The 21,441-nt window shown below is 37.3% G+C and overlaps 2 protein-coding genes across 5 annotated transcripts; both read right to left on the bottom strand.

Annotated features, from left to right (window-relative positions):
• Positions 1-994: 994 nt before the first annotated feature.
• On the bottom strand, positions 995-14,389 carry LOC140008468 (1-phosphatidylinositol-3-phosphate 5-kinase FAB1B-like). Of its 4 annotated transcripts, XM_072052898.1 has the most exons (14): positions 13,765-14,090; positions 12,505-13,211; positions 11,284-12,033; positions 8,591-8,744; positions 8,122-8,466; positions 7,096-7,276; positions 6,434-6,867; positions 6,016-6,347; positions 5,161-5,284; positions 4,915-5,073; positions 3,935-4,469; positions 2,928-3,865; positions 2,249-2,515; positions 995-1,604 (listed from the first exon to the last, which is right to left on the bottom strand). In XM_072052898.1, exons 2-14 carry the CDS (start codon positions 13,116-13,118, stop codon positions 1,278-1,280), a joined length of 5,160 nt encoding a protein of 1,719 aa, XP_071908999.1. In that variant the 5' UTR covers positions 13,119-13,211; positions 13,765-14,090; the 3' UTR covers positions 995-1,277. The 4 variants fall into 4 exon arrangements, with proteins under 4 accessions (XP_071908999.1, XP_071908997.1, XP_071908998.1 ...); XM_072052896.1 differs by having other exon boundaries at positions 6,434-7,276; positions 13,765-14,389; XM_072052897.1 differs by having other exon boundaries at positions 2,928-4,469; positions 13,765-13,905.
• Positions 14,390-18,869: 4,480 nt separating this feature from the next.
• Positions 18,870-21,346, bottom strand: LOC140008467 (E3 ubiquitin-protein ligase RSL1-like). The gene is made up of 2 exons (XM_072052894.1): positions 20,203-21,346; positions 18,870-19,069 (listed from the first exon to the last, which is right to left on the bottom strand). Exons 1-2 carry the CDS (start codon positions 21,207-21,209, stop codon positions 18,994-18,996), a joined length of 1,083 nt encoding a protein of 360 aa, XP_071908995.1. The 5' UTR covers positions 21,210-21,346; the 3' UTR covers positions 18,870-18,993.
• Between the last annotated feature and the right edge of the window lie 95 nt (positions 21,347-21,441).

Here is a 21,441-nt window from a genome sequence, read left to right as displayed (position 1 = left end):
TTTTCTTACTGTTTTAATGGAGGGTGGAGGTGCATTATTTAGTTTTTTTCTCTTTTTCCCAACAAACAAGGATGGGATTTAAGAAACAGATAATTGAAATCACCTTTCAAGTCCTAGGGCTCAATTTTGGCCACTGGGCTAAGATTTTCTCGGTGGAGGTGCATTCGTTTGTTCTACGTTAAAAAGAATAAAAACAAAAGTCAATTTCTTTGAAATCCACCAATGTTAAAACATGGAAATATTACAGAAAAAAATGACTGTGAAAATCAACTTTAATTTAAAAATTTTAAAAAGAAAAAAGAACCGAAGTTTCTATTTAAACTTCAGCACCAAAAAAACAGGAAAAAAAAATTCCTGGTCGACCAATCCTTTGCTCCACTCTATTATCCTCCTCCTTTCTCCAACCCATTCATTGTCATCGCTGAGACAATAAAGTGCACTTGTAAACAATGAAAACATTGAGAGGATTGGTGGGTCAAGCCTTTCATTTTGGCTATATGCCTAACTCTCCGATGGTTACTAATGATTATCAAGTATCCTTTTCCTCTGTAACTTCGTAGGAAATTAACTCACTAAAAAACAAATACAGACAATGGTATCCAGTAGTTTGATCAATATGTTTCTCATTTCTGTAAGTTGTGGAAATCTCTTCCCATTCTGCATGAAGGTGAGCCGAGTGGCTTATTAGCAATCCTACAAGTAATGATTTCCTCTATTTTAGCCTCCTATCCAATTTTTGCTTGCTTGTTGCATTTAACAGGAAAGGAGGTTTTTGACAAAGTTGCGACCTGAAGCCTGACTGTACGGCAATACAACTTCGATTTTTCATACAAAAATAGTTAAAAATTCTTGTCAAGAAAGTAAGATTGTGAAGGACAAAATGTCATATTCATACACAGTGATGGGGGTTTTGTGGGTGTGGTTGGCCCGGGGGTTGTGGGGGGGGCTCTGTTAGTGGGAAGGTAGAAAAGCAATTGACAGCGAATAGAACAACTTTGAAAAGAAAGAACAAATTTTATTAACAGACAACTGTACATAATGACTTTCATGATACTTGAGGAAGATGATCTCAGGAAAAACTTCTGAGAAAGTCCCCCAAGTTAGAAAATATCCTTTTATCACTGTTTTGTATAAAAAATAAAGAATATACCAATTTCATGGCGATGCTATCAACTAACTTGGGTAGAAGGTTGGGGGAATAAATGAAGGAAGAGAATATACAGGAAATAAGGAAAATCCTACATCTACCTTGCACCTTGGAATCCTACACAATGAAATCAACTCAGAAGCACACCACCTTGCAAACTTTCTTCACATAGTTCAGATTCGGATCTACTGGCAGTAATTGTTGACAAAGACCACTGATCTGGTACCATTAGAAAATAAGCAGACATGGCTTTCCTGAATCTTTTCTTGTATTCACCTGGAGATATTACAGTTGGAGTTGCATTCTTGGGCCCTCCAAGGATGCCAGCTGCCTTTACCCAGGTCTCAAGGTGCTTGTCCCACGTATACTGCCTCATAAAATCAATAATCCCAACTACCAACTCATGCTTCTCCTCGTCCATGCCAACCAGCAGTGAATAGTCCATTACATCTATTGACTGCAGAACCAAACATCAAAAACAATGAGAAGCTTTTACTGGTGAAGCAGAACTGACATTTTGGCAGTAAGTTTCATTTCCTAGAGAACTTACAGTCTAAAGACTTGGGAAAACACAATGCAGATTACATTTACTCTAATAATATCAAAAGGAATCTTAACCATCATTGAAATCACATACCTATATGTATACAACTTCTGAAATGTATGTCCACAAGTACATTAACATATCAAACGCTAATTTTTGATCAAATGATACAGGTCTTTCCTTGCTAGATTCATAGTTTTAAGAGAGGATTCCTCGTATGAAAAGCACATCGAAAAGCAGTGTTGAAAGAGAGGGCAACAGACAACAGAACATATAAGAGATGTTAGCCGAAGCCTCTTTGATTTTGTAACATTTCAGTTTATAAACGGAAAAAAATCAGCTATGCTGGTTTTTCACTTCCAATATCATAATAAACAAGAGGTTGGGTGGTAAGGTGGAGGGATTGTAAGTGAGAGGTCTTGAAGGAGGAGGTCATTTACCCAAAAAAAAAAAACAGAGAATTATTCAAGAAGAACACTAAATGGCAGTCAGCTGCCATCAAACAGAAGGCCATTCATGTTCCACACACAGATTATGATAGGGAACTAACAACTTACAGCAAGAAATGCAGTATCGTTCCATACGGCTCTCTCCAGCAACCTCTTTGCTTTGGGTCCTACAAATATTGGAGAAGTTGGCATTGCTTCTATCAGGTTTTGATCAAGAAGAACCTTATTGCTTCCACTTGAATCTGGATTATATCGTGATCGAGAAGAACCTTTCAGGTCGTATAGTCTCACAATATTACGCCCAAAGAGAAGATTCTCCATTACCAAAACATCCATCTTTGATTCCTTTCCCCCTTTCAGATGCTTTGAGGTGACCTTCAAAACAACCAATAGAAAAAAATATTAAGCAAGGCAGTATTCTGAGGTTTGTTGAACAAGAATGCCATATGGATGATCTGAAATACATCTAGAAGACAGTAGTAGTAAAATATAACTCGCTGCTTTCATATAGTAAAAAAGTAACTTAATTTGATATAATAGGACAAAAGAATTTGACATAGGATGCAGCAAATATGTCACCCTAAAGAAGATAACTGCAAGTATCTAGCGGGATTTGATGTATAAATCTTTTCAAAACAGAAGGACACCTAAAACTTTAGATGCTTCTATGTTTTCTTACAAAGTCGTGTTGCCAAAAATGAGAAGCATATATTACTAGCTAGCTTAAGCTTACTGCCAAAAATAGTGCAAAGGATGGATCATTGAAGATTGATTATAATGACAATACCTGATAGATACCCAAGATCTTTGCCAGGCAAGTTGGGCTTCCAGTACTAAGAGATTCGGACAAGTACTTGAAATAAGCTCGTCCGAAAGTAATAAATGATTCCAGTTCTGTTTTTGTAACCTGCTTAATAATAAAACGGTCATCCAAAGTCTTTGCAAAAAAGACATTACTTTTGCCACCTTGTGCACCCCACTTCCTACAACGACTGAGAGATCGTATGAAATCTAATTCAGAGGGGCAGCAACTTCGCCTTAAAGCTTCAAATTGCTTGGCATAGTAACAAGTAACTGAGTACTTAACCTTCCCGAGAGGGCCATCATCTGAGAAAGATACTCTGGCATGCAATGCATTAGTATAAACAACTGGATCCAAAGTTGACGAGCCTCGAGATCCAGACACTGACAAAACACTTTCATCAGTTGACCCAAGACTTCTAAGGGATCCTGAAGCTGCCTCATCAAGTGAAGGAAGCAAAAGTAAATTTGCTGACTCCAAGAATGGGAATGAAGAAGGAGAATCCAGCCCATCCTTTGTGGGTTCAGTCAACATTTGATTATGGTAATCTGGTGAGACAAGAACATATGCTATAATGCTAGTAGGCTCATCATCATAAACAGGTAAAACAGTGTCGTTAATGCCTACGGGTAGCAGAACCCTGGCACCACCTTGATGCAGCAGATCGCGAAATGAAGAGATATAAGCAGGATTATAAGTGCTAATCTTATCAAGCTTGTCTTCATTTGCCGTAGAACTCTTTAAGAATGAATTATACAAATTCAAAAAGGGCAAGGTGATCCAACTTCTGGAGTTTTCCCTGTTTTCAGGCCCCTTTGTAGATGACAGAGAGCAAAAGGAATCTTGATATTCAACCCCACCTTGTACAGTTCCACTTATTTCAATATCTTGGTTAGCCTTGGTGCCATTGAGACTTGAAGCATCTGTAAGACAAAAATCAGAAATTGAGGAACCATTACCCTTAGAAGTTGTACCTAGTGAGTGGCTATCACCTGTCCATGCAGCATCAAGTGTATCAGATAAATTTTCCACAATGGGGATCTGCCCATCAGAGTGGACCCGTCTGACGGTTTTAAGAGACTCTGGGCCAAATTCATCATTGCTATTTGTTCCAGAAGGCTGATTAATCTCATTATCCTTCTGACAGTATGAGCCTTCATCCATGTCATTTCTATTGTGATCCCCATCAGGTGAGTAAAAGTTGCCATATCCACCTTGAATAAATGTTACATCAGGCTTCAAATTCAAAAGAAAAGAATCACAGCTACTGAAGCCTTTACTCGGCTTGGAAGTCACTGCCAGCTCAGATGTATTTGAACCAGAACTAACAGTTTTGCCCTTCATTTTAGGCGTTGACCTGCTCCCTCCACGGAGATTGTTATCATTGAGATTATTCATTTGTATTAACCGCTGGTCCCAAATGTAAGAATGAATGATCAACTGCTTCCTTAATCTATTTACCGCAAGAATATCAACTGCAGGTTGACCAGCTTTAACTTTCCTATAAAGCACTTCATCTAGCAATTCCTAGACAAATACAACAAATCTCAATCAGAAGACAATACAGTGCGAGTACCTCCAACAAACACAAGAAACAAAGAAAATTTCATTGGTAATATGGATAACAAAAGCACTTCTAACATTCTACTTCTACCCCAAAAACAAAAAAATATTTCTTCTGAACACAAAATGTATCACCATCTGATCACATATGAATACAAATATCTACTGTATTTAACAAAACTCAGCAACAAGATCAAACGTAAAAAGATCAGAAACAATAAATTATCTCTTCTTCCGTAGGAACCAAAATGTGCAAACAAAACTTTACAATCCGCATTTAGTGTCAACAATTTTTAATATGCAGATTACAGTAGGTTACTGATGACAGGACCAACACATACAGGAAAACTCTGAACTTGTAAAACCATTAAATACTATGTACTCAGCATAAAGCATACAAACAAGTGACCTCAAATTCCTTTTTCTCCTTCTGTAACACTCCTTCCAGTTCAGATTTTCGCTCCATAACTCGTGGAGCTTTATTGCTGTTATTGAGTCGGATATTTTCTGTTATCTGATGAAGAGATTTGACCACCTCAGCAAACAAAAGTTCTGCTCTGCTGCAGACCTATGAATTACAAAATGAGGATGACACTGTAAGTGTATATTGTAGTAGCTGTCAGACCAAATAATACAGATTCCAAGACATTCGAACCTCATCAGCTTCTTTCTGAATCCATTCCTGAAAATCATAGTTGAATTCAAGCTTTGGTGGTGGGAGATACACAGAGTGGACATTGATGGGTGCATATTGGAAACAAGCAGCCATCCTCCCAAAACTGCAAATGCAGCAGAAAAGTTTATACGAATATGAGGCAATGCTACACTGAAAAGAACTAAGAACCAGGTACTCGATTTAGGTTTGGAAAAACAAGGACTGATAAGGAAACATTTATATAACAAACCAAAGTAATACAATCATCGTTATGGATGAAATACCAAAACAAAATTAGTCAGTGAAACAAATATTAAAAAAAAAAGGACACAGGAAAAATTGACCCAAAAAAGTTAACATAATAGAAATGCGAAACTATCAGTGTCTCAAGAAACTTAAGTTCCTGCACCAAATTATCCTTTCCTGAGCTATACTCCAGCTACAAAAGGATTCTGTTACAGATGATTATTTCAAACATTGTTAGCTGATTCCCCACAAGCAACTGCCAAAAGAATTGATGAAAAGTGAAAACAATGAAGAAATCAACATGATATGAAGTATCAGAGCAGTTGATAAAGTGTTACAATATTCAGGATGTCCAAAACAGCAATTAAGCTGATTTGCTTGAATTGGAAATTCAATATATGGCAACAGAAACTTGATTAGATGAAAGATTCTCGGTCAAATTTCTTCAAATATTTCTGACATTTTTCATCATCGATATTACTTTGCTTAGGTAATAAATTTGATTTTCATTTTAACTGTTAATTTACCAGCAATTGATAGTAATGAAAATGTAATGTACTATAGCATCTTCAAAATGCCTACACAAAGAAAAGAAACTGAGGTATATACCCATAGAAGCGGAGACAGTCTCTATGGAGGGAATGACCGCAGCTTGCAACCCTGCTTGCAGCAGCATGGTTGGAAAAGCTGAGTTCCAAAAATTTTCCAAAAGATAAGCCCCAGGCAGCATCAGACATTACAATCCTCTTGGTGGCAGGTGGGAATCCATTGATTCGAGGACATCTCAGACACCTGTGCCACATCCAGATTTTCCCTGCTTGCTCCCCTGGCAAGAAAAATTCCGGCAGTTTCCTCACGGAAATTGTAAGACTGCCTTGCTGATGGCTATAGCAATGCATATGCGCTTCAGATGGCATTTGACATGAGTGACATCGATAGTTCTAAGCAGAAAACATGAGCTATTATAATTTCCAATGGTGGAGTAAATAACCAACATATAAATGCAGTAAGAGAGATGGAAGCACACCTGATCAAACAAATTGTCGCGTAGAAACCGGCCCAAGGGCTTATCAAAGGTTCCATAATACTTTATACGAAAAAGATGAGCACGTTCACATACAGACCTTTTCCAAACACAGCGTGTCATGAGTGATACCAAAATGCTCTGATTGTCAGAAGCTGAAGAAGAAAACTCCCCTTTGAGAAATGCAACCTCATTAAGGTGGTCAAAAATGCTTGAATTTGAAGGTAAACAATGTTCAACAGAATGTAAATAGCAATGTCCTTTATCCACTGCTTCAGAGTTACAAGAACAGCTAGAATTCAAACTATCCTCTTGCACTTTCCTAATGCAGATTTCTGATGGTTTGCACACAGAGGACGCCTCCAGAGACAGCTGAACCTTCTCCCTCTCATTTGAAGCAGGATAACCACAGAACTCTTCTCGGTGACAATCTGAAACTGTATCTCTTAAACAATGAGAAGAACTGACAGAATTCACAAGGTTCTGAGCACTCTGTATTGAGTTAGAACCTTCAGACAAACTAGACTTTTCCTCGGGTAGTAGACAACCATTAGATGATGTGTTATGTGAAAAAATGTTGCAGCTAGATTGATATGGCTGCTTGGAGTCAAAATTATCATGAGCCACAGTAAATTCCCGTATAGTGGAAATCGATCTGTCAATACCTGATGGTTTATCAGGTAAAGCAACTTTTACTGGAGACTTCAGAGGGAATTCTGGAAGAGAAGCACCTTCATCAGCAAGAAAGGACGTCTCAAGAGCCAAGTGATAAGCGGCAAAAACTCCATACTGCATTACATGCTTCACTTTCTTCAATTCATCCCCATTGGCACCCTTCAATAGAACCTGAATCAAAGGAATGCAAAATTTCAAATCAATTATGTTATGAACTTTCAACAAGCCAAAAGTAATCAGCAACAGGAGGGAGAGAGAAAAAAAAATAAGTGGGTATCTGATGCACAACAGAATGTCCAAGTTTGTCTATTATGTGGACACCTAAAAATTTTTCCCAACAGGGTCTACTACTCCAAAAGATATATAAAGAGCAAACAAAATTTAAACATTCTATACAATTAATTAATATTCTTTACCAAAATTAAGGGCAAGAATAGTAAAAATCTTATTGCCCATGCACATGTTATATGCATTAGTTTCTCTCTACCCCCTTCTGGGAAATTTAAGTGGTCAATGTCCTAGTTCAGAATTTTGGAGTCAAAGAGAAGTAAATTTATGTGAAAAAAAAATTAGGCAAAAGACCATTTAAACCCTCAGTAAAGCACTCAGATAACCAAGTTATTTTCAAAGATCTACCACTTGGCCTTGATATTAAACCAATTTTTGGGTTAAAGACATTAACATATTTAACCCTTCAGTAAAGCACTCAGAAAATGAAGTTATTAAGAACATAACAATTTTAGGTTGACTCCAAGCAATTAACCTTATTTGTATGAATAACTAGGACCGTGATCCTGCTATTCTATTAAAGAGCCCCTTTCTCGCCCCACCTACAATTTTCCCCCTCAACTAAAAGCACACCACAAGAATCAATTGCTCTATCTTAGATAATGTATGCAACAAACTAATAAATAAAACAACTAAGCATACAAATATTTCAAGTTCTACAAATCAAGTTTAAGATACAATTGCACAAAGATAGTACTGTAATGAAATGAATGCAATGCCAGACTTACAGTAAAACCCAATGGCTTTGGGCAGCCCTCAAAAAACATTAATGTCTTTGTCAATTTCTTCCCGCCTTGCCCTGCGCTGCCATGCACTTCAAGAAACTTCTCCACATGAAATGAGTCACAATATCCCAGCTTCTGTGTTGCAAGATGGTCAACTGAAGGCACTATTTGTGCTCCAGTGCAGCGGGCTATACGCTCCAGAAGTGACCTCTTAATATTGAGAACAAGAGATATGTCTTTTGCAAGAAGATATTCCTGTGCAAATCGGGAAACTGATTTTTCTACTAGAAGGACATTTGGGTGATGGGCATCAATCTTTGCAACAGCCATCTTCAAGTGGTCCATTTCCTAAAACAGGAATTAAAACCCAATGATAAAGAAATCAAAGAATTACTTCAGCACTGCATTGATATTTAGGGAAGCAATTTTAAAACCATAATAAAAACAGAAAAGATAAAAGTGGATCCAAAACCTGCTGCAACAAAGTATCAAAACTTGACAAGTGATTAGCCACCCGCTGATACTCAAGGGCCCCTCCAAGGATCAACAATCGGGGTTTATCAACTTTTGACGTCATCCGCCGATGGGCCACATTTTTCTTACAGACAACCCCTTTAACCACCATACTGAAAAAATTAAACAATCTTATAAGCATAAATATGAACAGAATACATACAAACATTTTGATAGACAACATGCAACTACATGCCCTGAGAGATAACAGATTTCCCTCTACCACTTTAGAGTGAATAGCTAAATCAGCAGCTTGTTAAATCCTTACAATTGAATAAGGAAACTCCCTCCATCAACATAACCAGTTATAATTTTCGGATATGTGGTTGCATGTCAGCAATCTTCAGGCATTCAAAACATGTCAACCAAAGCCGCAAACACTTCGCCAATTTTCACAATGAGCATAAAGAAAAAAAATCCTAAGAAAGAATTAAGAGTATACAAATGAAGTAAAACCAAAAAAAAAATGTGCCCTACAGCATGAGAAGATAATGCACTACACCAAAGTTGCTGCTAAGATATATGATGTAGCTATATGCATGTTTCCCAAAGATTGAGTACAGTGGAAGCAACGTTTAAAATTCAAGTTCAAACTATGTCTTCAAATCAAAAGGTAATGAATACGAAGGAAAAAATTATGCATAAAATATTTCCAAACGAGTTGCCATATCTCATCCCAGTGTTTTAGAAAATTTTGTAAAAGAGTGATCATTTTTTTCTCAATCATTTGTTAAGATTATCAAGTAGATAATCACTCTATAATATAAGAATAGTTATATAAGTTTTTAAAATTCTACTACTCAATTCAAGGAGGTAAAACAACCAATAGTAAAAAATAACAAATCTATCTGATTTTAATTCAAATTCAAAACCATTCTAATCTAATAAACAATTTTAACCTGGAGTGCAAGCACATGCCTCATATTAGCATCATATCAGCAAACTTCAAAACAATCCTACCACACCAAATTGGACTTATAAGAAAGTATATTTTCAAAATTTGTTCTTATTTTCAACTCAAATGAGTTAAAGACATTTCAACAAGCAATTTCTTCAAAACATGAAGACAAAATAAAACTTGGTCATACATTTTTTTGCTTCCAATTTCGCTATAAAGAAGAAATTTTGAGATAAAAAAAATGCTTGCCCTAAAACATGAGGGACATAAATCTGAAAGATAAAATGGCACAAAAGGTTATTAAACTATTTCAAGTTGCACAGTCCAGTCATTGAACTTTTTTTTTTTTACCCAAAAAGGTCACTGAACTCTTTAAAGTGTAATTTTTGGTCATTCTGTTAAATTCATGTGTTGAGGATGACGGCAACTTGTGTGACATATACACACACATTTTAAGGTAAATGTCTGAAAAAATTTTGGTGACAATTGGCGGTCAAAATATTAATATCAGAGAACTATGAACTTTAAGCATATTACACATAAGTCCCTAATCCATACCTAATTTTAGCACCGCGTCCCATTCTTTGCCACCATGTCTCCTCCCCTCTCCCCCATCCCCATCCTTCCCCACTCCCTGTCAGCATCCTCCTTCACTCTTCCCTGTCCCTTCTCTTCCCCCATTCCCACCCCCACCACCCCAGCCCTGGCAACCCCTTCCCCACCCTTGTCTCTTTCTCCCCAGTCCATTGGTGACCTCCTCTTCCCCAGCCCATTCAAGCCATATGCCAATCTCTCATGATTTATTTTGGATCTGTGATGATGATACCAGCTAGCACTTTAGAAGCAACGTATTGAATCCTAGCCATTAGGAATACGTATAACATGTACTTTTCACAGGTTGTTCCACAAGTAGCTTATTATGAGATCTGGACAAAGATGTGGTGGGAGGAGAAAGTGGTGGGGGCTGATAGCAAAGGGGAGGGAGTGGGGGTTTGAAGGAATACAGGGAGGAGTTGGGGTTAGACAGGGTAGAGGGAGGGGGTCAAGGAGTTGACGGAAAGGAGAGGAGGGAGACTGCGAGAAGGGCGGAAGGGGCAATGGAGAAGGGGTGGGGGGACCATTTTATGTTTCATTTAGTTTTGTCTTTAGGATTTTTTTTGACAATTATATCCCTGAAATCCTACTCATTTATGTCATTTTTACCCTTAAAAATGCACGTGTATGTCACATGAGTGACTTTTGTCATCCATAATGCACGAATTCATGAAATGATCAAAAATTACACGTAAAGAGTTGAGCAACCTTCTCTGCTAAAAAAAGGTTTAGTGACCAAACCATGCAACTTTAATAGTTTAGTGGCTTTTTGTGTCATTCACTCGATCTGAAAATAGCAATTCCCTCTGTAGATTTCCAAGTTCAATAACTAATACCTTCCTAAAGTTCAAGTTGTTGGTTGATGATTGGTTAAAACCTATGTATGATATCAGAGTAGCAGACGTATGAATACAAGTTCAATTATTTTGCCAAGGTTGATCCCAAAAGGAAGCAAAAAGTTGAGTAGTCATCAAATTCTTTGTGGGTTCAGTTATATAATATAATTTCTCTGTGCAGAAAATTTAGACTAAGTAAACATTGTAAGACAGCCTACCTTGATTATCTTATGAGTGCATGAAGATGGCATATATCGGCAACATAAAACTAGCTTTCCCACTTATGTTGGGTGAAATGTCTAAAGATTCTCAGCAAAATCATACCTCTCACGACGATGTCCACAAGCTATACACTTTACTTTCACATATCCACCAGGATCCATGCACCCACTCGTGCTTGTATCAGGCTTCAAAAGTGTGGCAGCTTCCCAGGATAAAGAGGTAATTATGTCCAACCAACTTTCTTTGCTATCTTCCACATTGACAGGCAGGTTCTCAATTTGAAGAAGCTGAGCTATCAAACCTCTAAAATGCCCATCAAGCACATATTTCATCGCCTTCTTATGCTCCTCAATTGATCTCTCGCGATTACGATGCTCCCCACTGCCAAAGCTCCCTGAAGACCGCAAGTAACCCCACTCTCCTGCAGCATCATCTCTAGCATCTTCATCATCATCAAATGAAAGAGCATCTTGTTCATCCTCCTTGTCTTCTGGCTCTGGAGGTAGCCAGAGTAGGCTATTATTCTCAAAGTCCAGTGGTTCAGGAGCTGTACCATTGATGTTGGATGGAGAAGGAACTTGATCAATACAACCATTATTCAACCCCTCTGCTTCTTTGTCAAGCTTTTCTTTAATTTGTGAGATATGTGTTTCTGTATTCTCAGGCATCATGGTGGAGCTCATACTTGCTTCATTTTTTTCCCTATTAGGCTGCACATCGTCCACTCCATAATCATTATTGATATCACCACAGCTGCCAGAACTGTAATAGACTTCACCAGAAGAGAGGTGACTAGGTTGTGAATGCAGCCTATATACACTGTAATCATAATCCTCACCACCATTCCTGGCACTAGGTACAACAAAAAGAAGAGAGAATAAAATGAATCAGACGAATCACAATAGATATTTCATAGTTCAGATTCATAAACAAACAGAAAGCTGTTTGCATATATTTAGGACTAATTTAAGACATAAAAAATGTTTGTTATCTGTGCTAGCACATTCTTATTCTTATAGATAAGAAGAACTTTCAAAGATTTTGTTTCTGGAATTTAACAATAATAATTTTTGAAAGAGAACTTCACATTCATTTCATTCTGCGGATGCAAATTCTTTTCCGCCATTTCATGTAAAAATGGCCCTGGAGTACTTGAGCTTTACTTGCTATGGAAGTGTTTGCTTGCTCCCATGTTAACCAAATATTACTTCTAACCACAAACCTAACAGCAGTTCATCTTTGACACAGTTTTTTCAAATGAATTGTATCAATTTGATTTGGTTACCTTTGCTCGTTAAGACATATTGAAAGTTCTATATGTACCTGTTACACGAGCCAAACTCATCACTAAGATGATCACTTATATTGTTCGAGTCTGATTTTCCTGGACATGATGGTCCATAATGTCTTGCATTAACTTCATCCATTTGATTAGCTTGATGCGGGCTCTGATCAGAACTGTATGTAACATGCTGGAAAGGGCCCATTGAATATGGAGTTGAACCAATACTGCAGCCGCTGTTACAGGTGCAGCTCGAATATGAACTAATTAAACTTGTTGACGAAGGAGATGGACTAAGGACTGGGCTGGATGTTGTCATCCCGTTATCAGCCGTGGTCATCCCCTGCTCCCAATGCTTAAAGCAATAGTTACAGACCCTAATCTTCTCCCTGTCTTCCCAACCTGTCCTTGACTCATCAGAGGGGGCAGGAATAGAGTTTGCAGCGCACTTAGCACAAAACACACGACCACAAAGACGACAATGATGCCTGCGATTAAAAACAGTAAATTGAGAGTCACACTCATAGCACACCCTGCAGCTTTGGTCTGGCATCCAGAAGTCTCTCGAAACATTTGTGGGCTCCATCCTGCGCGGTATCCATGACCTCACTCTATCAACTATCTCAGACAATTTATTATTATCAGGAGATCCCATGAATGTATATTCCAGTCAGTTACAGTCATCTTGATACAAATACCATCTGCCACCCCCTATACTAGCACCCGTTGATAACCATTCCCGTATATCCTACAAAGAAATCACAAAGAATACAAATTTAACACATGTAAATCCAGGATGATACAGAACTCAAAAGAAAGAAAGGAAAGAAAAAACTCAAAGCTGAAATCTTTATTCCATTTCTAGTCAGAGAAGAACAATTTAAAAGTTAGAACCATTAATTCCAGTCGCTTCCTAAATTTGCACATATAGTAAATGAAAAGGGAACATCCAATTAAATTGAATTAACATATATGTTTCTGAGGCCCCCAACTTCAAAACCTAAGCCTTAAGCCAAAACAATAACCATCTACAGGCAGAGATAGTCAAGACCTCAACTTTCCCCATTCCCTATCAAAGATTCAAGTGATATATTAATTCGAGCAAATTCAAAGTATAAACGGTTGCCAGTAGTAATACTACAGCCATTTGATTAAAAAAAAAAAAAAATCAAACACGTCAATTGGAAATTCTTCCAATAATTCTGGTAAATTCTTAACATCCCACTATTCACTTCTCAACAAAACAAAACAAAACAAGAAGGAAACCCAACGCATAGACAAGTTGAAATTACAATTATTACCGAATTCAAACAATTTCTCAAAAGTGACTAAGTCCGCTCAGCAGCGCAACCTTCAACTGTTTTGACTCCTTCTTACTGGAGACTTCCAAGCCCAAGCAACTCTAAAATTCAAGAAATATCGGGGGAACTGAAGAAGATTAAAGTAGTGGCTCAGAAGCGTTGAAGGGATTAACTTATTACTGCGAAATCATGCTCTCAAATGAAGAAAATGGTCTTATTCATGTCTGTATGCGGGAGCAAGTTGGAGTTGAAAATTGCTGCAGTTTTGGAAATATTATCAAGAAAATTCACCAGCCATATATACAAGTAATTTTTTTTTTTTTTTTAAAAAGGTAGAAACTTTTTTTTAATATAATTTATCCATTTTTTTCTTCGGTTTAAAAACAAGGATGGATATTAGGCGGGGCTGAGTCACCAGTAAGACAGACGGACAAGTCATGAAAATCATATGATTAATGAAAGGGACGGCCACCACAACCACACGGCTCCCACCAGCAGATAAGCGGCTTTGAGTTTTCGACGTGTCCTTTTCCTTCTTCTTTTCTTTTCCCTTCCCTTCCCTTCCCTGTTTTCTGTCACTTGTCATGGGTTTTACTTTTTTTTATTTTCTTTCTCCCACAGTCCTAATTTTTCCTCATTGGAGAACATTTTATTTTCAACTCATCATTTCACTTCTTTTTATCACCGCCTCGTCCCCCCTTTTGAGGGCTAATTTCTCAGATTATTTGAATTTTAAAAAAACAACCGTCAAATGCAGCTCTGACATGGTCTACTTCTAATTGTATAGCGGCCGTGCTGAGTCAGCACGGTCCCGTAACTAAAAATTGTTCTCTGCAAAAAATTCAGGGTTGTACAGAAATGTCAGACAGGGACGTGCTGACTGGGCACGTCCCTGACTGACTAAAACTGGCCCTTCTCGGCATTTGTCAGTCCGGGGACGTGCTGACTGGGCACGTCCCCGGTCTGACAGGAATTGACCGGCTCGGCATTTGTTTGGAGACGATTATCAACTACGTCAAATGCCTCGACGCCATATTGGTTTACCAAAAAAAGTGAATCAACTTTTTTGTTTTCAAATTCAGACGCAAAAAAGTTACGGCTATTGTGGTGCCGATGTCAGGTCTCTACTCTCTAGCCGTTAAACTTAAATACTATTCCGCATTCTTGCAAATTGCACCTTTTTAATGAGAATAGACCTGGCTGTCAATGCCTAATCCTACCATCTAATCCCCACTAAAGTAGTGCTGATTTAGTTATCAACTAGTGCAACTAGTCGTTTATTTGATTAATGTTCTCATATTCTTAATGCAACTTAAAAGCAGGAAAGTTTTGGCATTGCCTCGGAAAGGTACAGAATTATTTGTCATTGGATTAGGTTGTTATATCATAGTATGAACTTTGTCTCTTGTCCTCCTTTGGGCATACACAAGTTTTAAATTCGTGCAACTTTGTAGGATGCTTAAGGGCACCTAAGCACTTATCACTAATTAACTTTTACATCGTGGACCCAAGCGTCTCTGTCGGAATAATAAAATAGCTGTCCGCTGTCCTTCACAAAATTATTCACCCGGGCTCGCCGATTACCGGCTAATTTCTTAGATCACGTGTAAGGGTAAGGGTAAATGTTGGTAAGGGTAAGGGGAAGAGCAAAGGGACCGGGCACCCTAAGCATTGATCACGTGTAAATAATGACTGTGTTAGGTAATTATCTAATGAATGTTACTTTCCTTAACTTTAAATTTCATCTAGTTTAATTTTATTTTTCTCTAAATCCTAATTACTTAAACCTTAAACCCTAAATTCAACAAAGATCCATGGGGGCTAAACTAAAAAAAAAATTTGTGGGTAAAAATATAATCTACACTTTTTTTAAAACATCACTTTTTTTACTAACCTTTTATTCATAATCTACTCAAATTTAGGCTAATTAGACTACAAAAGTGATTAACAAATCTACAAACAAAAGATTATTCAGTCTAGTTTCTATAATTTTTAAATTAAAATCCTAAACTTAATAAATTTACTAAAACCCCTAATTATACCTGAAAAGTCAGAATTAATTCACAAAAATACGCATTACCATCATAAAGAAAGGCCAGAACTCCAAACATGAGAAATTTATCCATTTTTGGCAAATGTTGAGACCCTAGCACAATTATGCAAAAGTTAGGGGACAAATTATAAATAAAAATTATGGACTTAGATCAAAATAAGTGAACATAAGAACACATTGTATAATTTTCTGCATATAAAATATAAAACTGCATATTAAAATATAAAATATCTAAAACTGCATATTATAAACAAAACAAAGGAAAAATAAAAATAAAAGTTTGGTCCACACTGTTTAACCCAACATTTATGTTTAACCCAACATTTAACATAACAAATTTACTAACCCAACATTTTTTGCGTCTGAATTTGAAAACAAAAAAGTTGATTCACTTTTTTTGGTAAACCAATATGGCGTCGAGGCATTTGACGTAGTTGATAATCGTCTCCAAACAAATGCCGAGCCGGTCAATTCCTGTCAGACCGGGGACGTGCCCAGTCAGCACGTCCCCGGCTGACAAATGCCGAGAAGGGCCAGTTTTAGTCAGTCAGGGACGTGCCCAGTCAGCACGTCCCTGTCTGACATTTCTGTACAACACTGAATTTTTGCAGAGAACAATTTTTAGTTACGGGGCCGTGCTGAGTCAGCACGGCCGCTATACAATTAGAAGTAGACCATGTCAGAGCTGCATTTGACGGTTGTTTTTTTAAAATCCAAATAATCTGAGAAATTAGCCCCTTTTGAGTTAGTCCCAAAATAAGACCAAAAAAAAAAAAAAAAAAAAGGTTTTGACTAACAAACGTTTCCTAACACATATCTCAAGAGGTGTTCAGGTGTTAACTTTTTTAAAAAGTATAATTATTTTTAAAAAAATATCTAAATTTAAAGATGTAATAAATAATAGTATTTGCATTTTCATGATAAATTAGATGCAATATACGTGTACTAATGAATGTAACTCGTCGGAAAATCTAAAAGAACACAAAGTAATAATACATTTCTATCACGACGATTGTCCTTAGTTACTGAATTTTTAGTTGTGTAGAATGTGTTGTATTGATTAGTTAAAACCTTTTTTTTTTCTTTTCGATTTTTGCATTTATTACTTGAAACATGGAGAACTTCAAAAATAAAAGGTGAAGTGACCTTTTCAAGTTTGGAATATTGTAGTGAATAATGCTTGGTCCTACCATTGATGGGCTAACATCATCATAGTCATTTGGAATTTGGATTATATCGAAATTGAATTATGGAAGAAGGATATTCTCAAGGTATTGGAATGATTGGTTTAATCAATGGTCTCATCAAATATCTTCTTAAACAAGAAGATGATCTCCCCTAAATTATTGATGTTGTCCACTAAACACACCAGCCACACACAAAACGAATCCGTCCTTATCAAAAATAATTTTTCAAGAAAGAAGCATATACCTAAAATCTTAGTGTATAACCTTTCAAGTCATCTAAAAATATACAAATCCTAAGAAATCAAACTCTAGGAAAATAATTTTTCGTCAAAGTAGACTTTCAAGTCATCTTATACAGAGAGTTTTCCTTTACTTCATCCAGCAGCTTATCAGTCTCTTCTGAACTTTCTAAACTTTTTCTGTCGAAGGCGACAACTCAGGAATTCCGCTAAAATGATATCACGAAGTTGTGTAGCTTCCCAGTCAGATAAAAGTTCAAGCCAGCAGAAAAGCCAGTCGTTCATATTCCCAAACGCGTAGATATGCTGCTTCCGGTAAACAAAGAACATTTTCTGGGTACTGATTAGAGCCTAGTATATAACTCATTACTGCCAATGAAATGTAAAAGTAGATAGAAATTCTTGAAAGCCACCAGGCAAAGGTACAGAACAATGGCTTCACACACGCAAAAACATCCTACTCGGGATCTACCTGAATCAGAAAATATATATAGTTATGTATCCCCGTTAACTGGACACAAGGACCACCGAGGTGAGGGTTAACATTTGTCCCTCCTCAAATGAGACTCTAACGTCTGAATGCACTTTCAAGGTCAACTTTCATCCCTAGCGACGTAATTTAGTCTTAGCCCTTAGGAGTTCATTTCAAGAAAGAAAGCACTTCAGCTTACAACCATTGCAAACATGGAGAAATAGATAGTCTAGAAACATCAACAAGAACTTGTCTCCAGCAATTATTGTATACCTTCCATGGAAGAGACAGATCAAAATTGTATCTCTAACCTTCAGTGCATAAAAAGTTACTTATGCAGTCTGAGGATTGAAAGCCGACTTCTATGGTTTGCTCGTGTTATTTTGGGGACAAAGAATTAAGGTAATTAATTGCTGATTCCATAACATAGAAGTATCAAGCATTATAAGCTTGAAAAAGATCTATTACAACTCAATGTGGAAACCATCCAACTCTGATTATAATCTAAAAACTAGTCACCAATAGTCAAAAAAGTGGAAGAACAGGTTCCCGGGAGGGGAAGGGGGGGTGTGTGTGTGTGTACCAAGCTGCATGAAACGGATCTCAGGTCCGGAATCAAAATTAATGTTAAACACTGTAAGAGACATATCGCTCATGACTAGTACCCATGTAACTTGGTCAAAGACAAAAAACTGGAAAGATCATGCAAAACAATTTTCCTACGATCAAATGGAACGAATATCCAAAACCAACCTATAACCAAGCACAAAAACCAAGCTGCTTTCAGCAAATTCTGCAACCAAATATTCCATCTCCGAAAATCACAACATGTAACCTTACCCAAGATCCATCATGTGATCAAGGAGTCAGGAAACCTAGCCTGGCAGAAGTTTTTATCTCAGCCTTTACAATCACACTCAGTCATGATGGTGCATCCGCTCTAATATTGTCAGCAAAATATACGCTCCACCTGGTATTTGGATACACTACATGACAATCAGGAGATAGCTTACACAGCTTTAAACTCCTATTATGAGTAAATAACAAGAAGCCAGGTAAAGGACTCAGGCATTTTACTGTGGCTTCTTGGACACTATACAAATATATTTTATCCAGGCAGATGCTTCCAAGACTATCAAAGAAAAGGGAAAAACTTTTCAGCAAAATGCGCCCAAGATACTATTCATTCATTATTCCGAGGGAACCAAAAACAGTAAAGATATATGCTATACAAAAAGTACAATGTCCCACCATCCACAATCTGCAGAAGGATCTAAGCTAATGCTTACAATTGGCACAGTAATGATTAGTGCCCATTTGAGCTCCACAGTTGTAACAAAATGTGTATTTACACCTGCAATCCCCCATATTATAGTTAATTAGCATCTTTCCAAATATTAAAAAAAAAAAACCAAAAATGCAGGTGAATATGAGCAAAATCAAAACTTTTGCACAGTACAGCAAAAATACACAAAATTTCAAAAATACAGTAAGCAAATTTATTATTTTTCAAACTGATTAATGGTATTAGTATGGTACAACAAAAAATAGCTTTGAGAAGCTTTAAGCATGCCTTGTATTAACTTTACTTACCGACAAGCTAGATACAAATGATAATAGCCTTTCCAAGGAGGTTCTTTTCATTCCCTTTTGTGTCTAAAAGTGGATCACAAATTGGCATGTAGGTTGGATTACAGGAATCAGGATGGATGGACTTAAAAATCAAGGTGCCAAAAAACTCAAAAGAGGGACAAGAAAAAAAGAAGACAGGAAAGGGGTAAAAGAAAATGGAAAAATTTTAGTTACTTCTTATTCTTCATTAAGACATGCTCATTGTTCTCATAATTGCTGAAGGAATGACCTGCTTAACTGTCTTGAGATTGGGCATAAGCTAATTTTCAGTTCAAAATCCCCAAACTGCTGAATTCTATTAGGATATCTTTTGAAGTAATATGATCTAACACAATGGAGAGGGGTCCGTCAAATTGGCCTAATACAAAAAATGACTCCTAGAAGTCACTAAAGAATTTAATATACAAATTTTGAGGATAAGTACATTGGTTAAAAATAGCTTTTCCACTACCCAAAATCTGAGTCTGCAATGACGTATTTGCCAGTTTGCCACCTACTGCTTTCACGTTAAGTCGCCTAAGCAGCTTAGAAGTTACTGATGACAATAACACGAAAGCATTATATGTCAATCAGATTTCAAGATCTCACACTACTCAGAAAGAAGTTCATATCTTGTTTGCATAGTAAATCATTTTAAGTATGCAATCTTGTATGAGATGTAAATTTCTGTAATTTCGGAACATACAGATCCATATCTACAAGAATAAATTCAAATCTAAAGGAGTTGTAAACATGGCAACAATCCAAGTTAAAGACAGATAAAGAGAATTGCCAATTGAAGCTGCAAATTGAGAGATTACAACAAGACTAATTTCAAATAGAACTCAAGAATATCACAACAAAACTCATGACTACCTGCATTTCATAAACAAGCACCCGGAAATCCTCTCAACGAAAATTTTGCACTCGGGACACCTTTTCCACTTCTTGCTCCTGGCCAGGTTCATTAGCAGAATATCCTCTCTTTCCCTTTCGTCCTTATTTAACATTTGAAACTCATCACAGGAAATCTCCGAATGCCAAGGTACCCTGCACTTTGCACAAAACAATCTCCTACACTCCGGGCACTCAGAATGTGTAATAGCCTCATCACTGCCCCCTCTATCATCCACCAAAAGCGAGGAGCAATCTTTATAGGGGCAATAAAATTTCTCAGAAGCCAATAACAATGCCTCACATAGCGCATCACCCCACCTATCAAAAACTTGAACAGGCAATATAGACCGGCAATATTCAGGCTCTAACCTCCCATTACACCCAGGAACCGGACAATAAATACTAGTAATATTGTCTTGCAACTTTGAGGCGACATATTTAGCCATACACTCAGAACAATAAGAATGAGTGCAACCCTTTATGCAGAACAATGCAGCCTTTGGCTTTTCATCAACACAGATATCACACATAAAAGTAACATCAACATCACCGCTATCGACATTATCATGATCATTGTTGGCTGTAGCCTTAGAATTGGAAGACTCGCCTGTGAAAAGCTTCTTCCTTGGAGTTGTGGAAAATGAGGCAATTAATTGAACTTCATCATCATCATCAAGATCATAAATGAAGTAATCTTGGGAAAGATCAATGACCCTTTTAGTTTTACCACTTGTAGTACTGCTACTAATAATGCGAATACCGCTGCTGCTACTCTTTGATTGAGGTTGAAGAGAGGCCATTATGGCGAGCTGGAGGTCTCTGTCATCAGAGTAGCTTTCAACTGAGATGGGGTTTTCTGGATTGACTCCCTCCTTGCGAGAGAAGGGTTTTGCATACAGTACAGAAACATCAGCATCATCGTCATCATCATAGCCATTCTTAAGATCTTCGGTGAGAATCACAACCTCCGGGGCCTTAGTCCCCATGCTGCTGCTGCTGTTGTGGTTGGTGCCGTGAGATGGGGTTTGAAAAATGATTTTAAACTAGGGCTGTTTTCAATTGTAGTCGCCACCTGGGAGGACAGCCCGTACCTCGGAAGTTTTTAAGTGAAAAAAAGGAAAAGTTGAGACATTTACTAAACGAACACCTCGCTGCAATTATTTATCTTCATTTTGCAATAGAAATTACTGTTAAGTTTAGTACTATTTTAATACCCCC

Source organism: Coffea arabica, chromosome 6c (genome assembly GCF_036785885.1).
Source record: "Coffea arabica cultivar ET-39 chromosome 6c, Coffea Arabica ET-39 HiFi, whole genome shotgun sequence".
Lineage (NCBI taxonomy): Eukaryota > Viridiplantae > Streptophyta > Magnoliopsida > Gentianales > Rubiaceae > Coffea > Coffea arabica.
Note: the sequence above shows the minus strand (reverse complement) of the source record. Positions and strands in the feature narration are given on the sequence as shown.